Raw genomic sequence first — 8,505 nt, forward strand, 5'->3', positions numbered from 1 at the left:
GAAAAGTGCAAACTTAACTCTAAATGCAAAAAAGTGTCATTTTGGCCAAGGCACAGTGACGTAACTTGTTTATGAAGTGGGCCAAGGAAAAGTGTTACCTCGGCAAGATAAAATCAGTGCCATTCTGGAGTATCCAGTGCTCCAGTCTTAAAAGAACGTTCAAAGGTTTATCGGTATGTGTGTGTACTATCGACGCTTTTGCAGAAGTTTTCCAGTGTTGCCACTCCTCTCGCAGACTTGTTGCGGAAGGCCATTAAATTTAAGGGGTCATCAGACTGTGCAGAGGCACTTAAAAATTTGAAATTGATCTTAGCTTCCGCCCCAGTGCTCGCTAGCCCAAGGTTCGACCGATCGTTTAAAATTCATGTTAACGCGTCTGACTCGGGTGCTGGTGCAGTGTTGTTGCAAACTGGGGATGATCAAGTGGACCACCCAGTATACTATTACTCTGTGAAATTTTACAAGGCACAACGCAATTATTCAGTGGTAGAATCACTAATCATCTCTATCACTAATAACACTATTGCAAATGAAGGTATCTTTGTAATATATTGCTGTGCCACCACCTTTTTTATTAGGCCTGCAGTTATGAATGGCTTTATAACCAGCTAAATTGTAGAGTTGGGTATAGTCATTACTTAGCCAAGTTTCCATTAAAATGATGAATGATAATTTAGTACCTAGTACTGTAAGTAGTGCATTTATATCATCAAAATGTTTACCAAGTGACCTAACATTTTGGTTGTAAACTGATAAGCAGGTGCTATTTAGGAGTTTATTTTTTGCAAGATTTGCTGTGTAATAGCTGCAATAATGATGATCAATGTGCTGATTTGTGTGGATATGGTACAGAAGATTTTGATCAGGATCAATATCAATAAGCATATAGATAAAATAATGTCACGATACAATAAGATAAGCAATTACAGGAACAGTTAAATACTAAATCTGCTGTAAAAGAGAAAGTAATTATAGCAAAACACAACAATACAATAATATAACAATACAATAAGAGCTTACAAAGTATTAAGTCTACTAAAATTAGAGAATAATTATAGCAAAACACAACAATAAATGCAAGTAAACAAAAGAATTGAAACAATTAGAGATAGAATTGACCTGCCCGAAACGCTGCGCGTACTAGTGGCTTGACAAGAATGTAAATACTGTACTATCCAATGTATTCTCACAAACCCAATGTACCTTCTTGTATATAAATAAATAAATAAATAAATAAATAAATAAATAAATAAAGGTCACTAGATAGCCATGGAGGATACACAAGTTTGGTGGAGAGAACAAAAAATCAATAGAGACTGTCAAGATATAAATATATAAAAAATTGAAGTCAAGATATAATATATAAAAAAATTGACAAATGATAATTGTAAAGTAAAATAATCTTAAAGATAATAAATTTATTTAGCTTAGTTTATAACCTATAATTAGTATGAACTTGTAGCGAGTAGATTATCCCAATAATATACTCGCTCCAAATGCATTGTTAATATTCCTGTCAACCTTTGGAGATGAATGAGGTGAGGCGTTGCCCAGGCAACACGGTGAGGCGTTGCCCGGGCAACACGGTGAGGTGTTGCCCGAGCATATAAGCAGCGGAGTAGCGAACATTGGCTAGTCTACTTTCAAGTGTGGTCTAGAGCAGACACTTGCGAGATACTGTACCGACGCTCAGTGCGCTCAACTCACACCAAAGTATCACCTGTGTACTTCTGTATATTCGACCAAATATATATATAGTATCTTAGTGTCTGTGTTTATTTGTCGCCATACTTTACGTAACAATAGAACCGTTACAAACTTAATTAACAGAACAAAATGAGATCAATAATTGATTTCAATAAATGACATAAATCAATACAATTAAATTTAAAAAGAATAGGGTAAGATTAGATTTAGGGTAAGATTATAGGGTGAATAGGGTAAGATTAGACGCGGCCAGCCACCTCGTTTGCCCTTTGGGGCTGGGGGTGCTCCGCCGGAACCCCCAAAGTGATAAGCCTGCAGATAGCTAAGAAATATTCCCATGAATTGTAATTAGTGTAATTAAATTAATGCAACTTTCATTTACTACCTATGGATGTAGTTATTAATTGTAATTGATTTCTACTTTATCATTAAGGATTATTCATTATAATTATTCCTTAATACTTTATTGTTATGCACTAGTCAATAATTATTTATCATTCATCCTAATTAGCTATTTGATTCATTAAAAATAATTGCTTATCATTATACTATTTGTTATTATTATTATTTATTATATAATAATAATAATTAATTTATTATTTAATAATTTATTATATATTAATTTATTATTTACCATTATAAAATAAACAAGTCCCCAATCTGAGCACGTTTTCTTCCAACCTCAGAAATTCTTGTTTAAATTACAAATCAAGATGTCAATGTAATCAATCAGAGCTTCAATATAACAATGTGCTTTAATATACTTACTAAGCTCTCTCATCTCATTTTTCTCTTGCAATGTATCTTTATCATTTATCAATTCTGATAGAAATTACCTACTTAAATTTATCTGTTTGATTAAGGACCTGCCCGAAACGCTGCGCGTACTAGTGGCTTTACAAGAGTGTAAATACTGTACTATCCAATGTATTCTCACAAACCCAATGTACCTTCTTGTACATATATATAAATAAATATATAAATAAATAAATAAATCTTGCCAGAAAAATCCCACAGACTCAGACACATATTAACACATATCTCTCAGCAGCTATCCAAACTATCTTCTCCTTTCACCAGTCAGCCCGGCAGATGTTGTACGTGTCCATCATACATTTTCTAAACACCAATTAAGGCAGGGAACACCAGTGAAATTCCGTCCATTGTATACACTGAACTTTAAATTTGCTCTGTATCTCGTGTTTCCTAATCTCCCAATCTTTATGTACTTAATCCAAATAACTTTATCATTGTGTTCATTGCTGTCTTCTTTTATGTGCTAGCCATATGCTGTATTGTGCCTACAATTTTTTTGTTAAACTACCATTCAAGCTGTCATTGCAATTAATCTGAGCTACCTATGTGCTTTAATATAACTACAATTTTCTGCTCATATTTTACTTTTTTTCTTGCTATGTAACTGCTATCATTTTTATAAATTTTGCAAGTATTTACCTACCTAAAATTTTCTTAGATTAAGTCCCTGCCCGAAACGCTGCGCCTACTAGTTTACAAGAATGTAATTACTATGCTATGTATCCTCACAATCCTAATGTACCTTCTTGTATATATATAAATAAATAAATAAATTGTTTGCAGGCCTTTGACACACTGAGATTGCCATCACGTAACTAAAAAAGACATATATATTCACTTTCACTTCAGTTATATATATGCTAAAGTATTAACATACAGCTTATATTTCTAGCTTTATTATGACATAGAAAACTTCGTTTATTACAGTATCTAGATTAAATTAACATTGAAATTGAAATAAGTTTATTGAGGTAAAATACACACAAAGGGATGATACACACAAAGCTATACCTATAAGTCAAACAATCCTTGTAAATATTTATTGTATGTATGTACCTTACCTAAATAAAATTGTATTGTATTGTATTCATGCCCGTGCCACCTTTTGGGTGGCTTAATCTTCATCAATCAATCAATCTGACCACGGAGGAAAGATATATTGGTGAATAAGCGGTAAAGGAACAGGCAGGATCTACTGCTAGGCAGGAGACACCTGTAACATAAGTTACAGCAAGTATAATTTGCCCGAAACGCATTGCGTAATAGTGGCTTTAGGCATTGTATGTACTAGCTCTATTTATATATCAATCCATCAATGTAACATCACTTGTATGTATATACCTTACCTGAATAAACATCTGAATCTGAATCTGAATCTGAATTCGTTAGGGTCAGGAGTGTTGACTGCGAGACGAGGCAGTCGTCGTCAAGTTTGACGAGGAGAGGCGAGATGTTCATTGATTGTGAGGAGCAGACTGTCTTCCATAGTGAATTAAGTTCGTGTACTGTCATGTTTAAGTGTACCAGTTTGTGTATCAGGATCGTGGATCGTGTACCAGTTTAAGTTAAAAGCGAAGCTATACCTAATAAATTCCCTGTAACCTACCTACCCTTCTATTGTCAACCAATGTCTGTTTTTTTCTTTAAAGAGCGCTGTTTGTCGACATAATTGTATTTGTGCTGCTTTTTCATCTATGTTTTCATTTCTTGTTTTCATTCTACTCATTATGCTCAATTAGTATTAAGCTTGTCATTTAAGTTTATCATGCCCGAAACGCTTTGCGTAATAGTGGCTTTAGGCATTGTATCTACTAGCTATACCTATAAGTTAAACAATCCTTGTAAATATTTATTGTATGTATGTACCTTACCTAAATAAAATTGTATTGTATAAAATTGTATTGTATTGTACTACTACGGTAACTACTGGTTTAGCGTTGGGCTTTAGGCCTATCAACCTCTGGAGGGTTATTGAGGCAACATAAGTGCAGCTTACTGACTAATCAGTAAGTATATGATAGTTCTGAATGTAGTTCAAAACTGAAACACATTTTCATACTTGTGGTTCGGTAATTTCTGGTAGCTTGAAGCCTCCTATTTCTTTCTTGTAATGTCCCAAATATAGAGGGTACGTCGTTCGTTGCTACAAGACCAAGCTTTGGCTTCTGTTTCAGTGTTTTTCTAACAAACTTTGATATATACAGCAGGCTGAGGCTTCCATATTCTATGTGAAATGTGAGGGATTACATAGTATATATACTAGATTACATAGTATAAGCTTGTCATTTAAGTTTATCATGCCCGAAACGCTTTGCGTAATAGTGGCTTTAGGCATTGTATGTACTAGCTCTACCTATAAGTTAACCAATCTTTGTAAAAATCTATTGTATGTATGTACCTTACCTAAATAAACATTTTATATTTTATATTTTATTTTTTATTTTTTAGGTAGCTCAAGCTATTCTCACCCCGTTCAGTACATCGTGTTAATACATACATATAGACACATCACAAGCAATAAACGTATTACCTAACATTCTGAGAGATAAACATATATATATTTCCTCCTTTACACAAGTAAAAAATTAACATTGATCTTTGAAAGGTCATAGTTCCCATCGATGGGGAGAGCGTCAGCCAAGAAACCTTGTTTAAAATATGAATATCTTTCTTGTCTAATAAGATATAATCTCTGTGATGGATTCACAAATATTTTATCTCTGCCTTTCTGATAACATATACAAATATAAGTTTTATTTGTGAATCTCTATTAATTAAGTAATATATCACAGAGCGTGTTTGGTTCGGTGTTCTATGAACGAAAAGGACATGAGTAGTTTAAGTAGCGAACGCATTCAAACGAATAATGATAGCATCTATATAACAAAATTATTGTCGTGTGGAGTTGATTTAACTTCCAGACACATTTTTTAAAATAAATATTAAATGTTTTGTGGCTGTTTATGAAAGATATTATTACAAATACCCATTCTACTTCTTAATATCATTAATTAAATTTGCAACAATTTGAGCAAATAAGTGCGACAACTGGATTACTGTGTACAGGAGGCTGCTATGGCAGCAAACACTCTCCAGGCGACCATATATCTTGGATACGTCGCTCCACAATTTTGTCGCTTGGACCGTCGACTTCCTATGGCGTCACCTCCTACATATTTACTTCTAATTTCGATATGAAATTACGTTATTTCAGAGTAAAAATAGGTTTGATCATGTTCTATGTGCAGCACCAACATTACAGTAAATAAATATACTATATTTCTTCATTACTTACGTAATGCTAGGAGGATTTGGGTAGATTTGGGTAATTCTACGAACCGACTAGGAGAGAACTTAATCCTTCAAAAAGTATAATCGTATGGTATTATGTATAAAAAAATAATTCCAAGTGCATTCGTTGATTCGAAAAAATTAACAAATATAGCTGATAAATCTAGAAAACCAGTTATAAGCAAAATATAAGAAGTAGGAAAAATAAGATATGGAAGCAGAAAAAATAATTGGAACGCTTGTATGAGCGTCGGGCACCATTTTGATAATGATTGTATATTGTATTGCCAGGAAGCTTTCTGAAGCTTGTGGTAGCTTGTGGTAATTAGACGGACCCAGCAACTAGTGAGTGTCCAGACAGAAACATAAAACCTTGACACGAACTGCAGCTGTCATAAAGAAGAAACATCACCATTGACCGCCAAGTGTTTACATCAAGTCCAACTCTAAGAACACTCTACCTTGCCTAACCATCAACATTGACGCGGGACCCTGAATCGTCTTCCAGCATCACCACTCTTGCAGTCATCCATGGAGAAATCCTTCACACAAACTGCACCTATCATGAAGAAGATGAAGACTCACCAGTGTCCAGAGTGTGGGAAGGTATTCACTCAGCTTAGACACGTGAAGCGTCACTTGTTAGTGCATTCAGGTCACAAATTTCATGAGTGTCTAGAGTGTGGGAAGTTATTCACTCAGCTTGGACACGTGAAGCTTCACAATTTAGTGCATTCAGGTGACAAACCTCACGAGTGTCCTGAGTGTGGGAAGAGATTTAATCAGCTTGGAAATATGAAGACACACAGAATGGTGCATACGGATGAAAGACCTTTTGAATGTGCTGAGTGTGACAAAAAATTTAAAAGACGTGGCGATAAATTAGAGCACATGTTAGTGCATTCAGGTGATAAACCTCATGAGTGTCCTGAGTGTGGGATGAGATTCAGTGGTCTTGGAAAGATGAAGGCACACAGGATTGTGCATTCGGATGAAAGACCTTTTAAATGTGCTGAGTGTGGCAAAAAATTTAAAAGACGTGGAGATATAATGAAGCATATGTTAGTGCATTCAGGTGACAAACCGCATGATAAACCTCATGAGTGTCCTGAGTGTGGGATGAGATTTAGTGATCTTGGAAATATGAAGAAACACAGGATTGTGCATACGGATGAAAGACCTTTTAAATGTGCTGAGTGTGGCAAAAAATTTAAAAGACGTGGAGATTTAATAGGGCACATGTTAGTGCATTCTGGTGACAAACCTCATAAGTGTCCAGGGTGTGGAAAGAGATTCAGTCAATTTGGATCTATGAGGACTCACATGTTAGTGCATTCAGGTCAGAAACCTCATGAATGTCCTGAGTGTGGGAAGAGATTCAGTGTTCTTGGATATATGAAGGCACACAGGATTGTGCATTCGGATGAAAGACCTTTTGAATGTGCTGAGTGTGGCAAAAATTTTAGAAGACGTGGAGATATAATAAAGCACATGTTAGTACATTCAGATGACAAACCTCATAAGTGTCCAGAGTGTGAGAAGAGATTCCGTCAGCTTGGAGCTATGAGGACTCACATGTTAGTGCATTCAAGTCATAAACTTCATGAGTGTCCTGAGTGTGGGAAGAGATTCAGTATTTTTGGAAATATGAAGACACACAGGATGGTGCATACGGATGAAAGACCTTTTGAATGTACTAAGTGTGGCAAAAAAATTTGAAGACGTGGAGATATAATAGAGCACATATTAGTGCATTCAGGTGATAAATCTCATGAGTGTCCAGAGTGTGGAAAGAGATTCAATCAGCTTGGAAATATTCGATCCCCTGTTGGAATCATACCCAACTATATGATGGATCAACAAAAGTATCGCGTTTCCAAAATTGTCACCCATGTTGGAATAGACGAATGCCGAAAGAATATTGTTGAAAACATCTTAATAACTTGTTAAACCAAAATTATTTATAAGTAAGAAGAAAGACAGAATTGGGATCTATATGTAAAACCTTTACCAGACAAATATTTTAAATAAAACCGAAGATATTTGTAGTTGTATAAAAGTGGCAGTTTTCATCATTCGTTGAGCTTGAAATACCCAGCATTCATCTCGGAACAATGCTTATTTTGCGCAGATTCACTAATAAATGTAAGAGTTTTATATGTCGCAAGAAAGATAGAAATATAAGCATCATTTTAAATACCTTACTATGGACATATTTAAATTTAAAGCGAAGATACATGTACTTTTATAATAGCCGAGCTCCGACACTGGACAGATCGATCGACTGAACAACACTCTCTTAGAACAATGTTTGTTTCACGTAAATTTGTAAATAATCGTAAATTTTTTATATGCCTCAAGAAAGATAGGAATATAAGGCTCATTATAAACACTTTATCATAGACATAATTAAAGTTCTAATGAAGATTCATCTGTTTTAATAACCGCCAAGCACCGACCCCTGCACAGACTGATCGACAGAGCAACTTTCTCAGAACAATGTTTATTTCACGTAAATTCGTTAATAAACACAAAAATTTTATGTCTTAAGAAAGATAGAAATATAAGCTTCATTTTTAAATACATTACAATAGACATATTTAAAGCTTAAGTGAAGATATGTTTTTATAGTGGCGTTCAGTAGCTTGTTGGGCATGGAGGGGTCCGTCTAATTACCACAAGCTACCACAA

General features: G+C 34.7%; 1 protein-coding gene across 1 annotated transcript; it reads left to right on the forward strand.

Moving 5' to 3' along the window:
- The first annotated feature begins 6,345 nt into the window (after positions 1-6,345).
- LOC138370179 (zinc finger protein 708-like) lies at positions 6,346-7,533 on the forward strand. The gene has a single exon (XM_069334168.1). The coding sequence runs from the start codon at positions 6,346-6,348 to the stop codon at positions 7,531-7,533; it is 1,188 nt and encodes a 395-aa protein (XP_069190269.1).
- The last annotated feature ends 972 nt before the right edge of the window (positions 7,534-8,505 follow it).

This window comes from Procambarus clarkii, chromosome 31 (genome assembly GCF_040958095.1).
Source record: "Procambarus clarkii isolate CNS0578487 chromosome 31, FALCON_Pclarkii_2.0, whole genome shotgun sequence".
In the NCBI taxonomy this organism is placed as follows: Eukaryota; Metazoa; Arthropoda; class Malacostraca; order Decapoda; family Cambaridae; genus Procambarus; species Procambarus clarkii.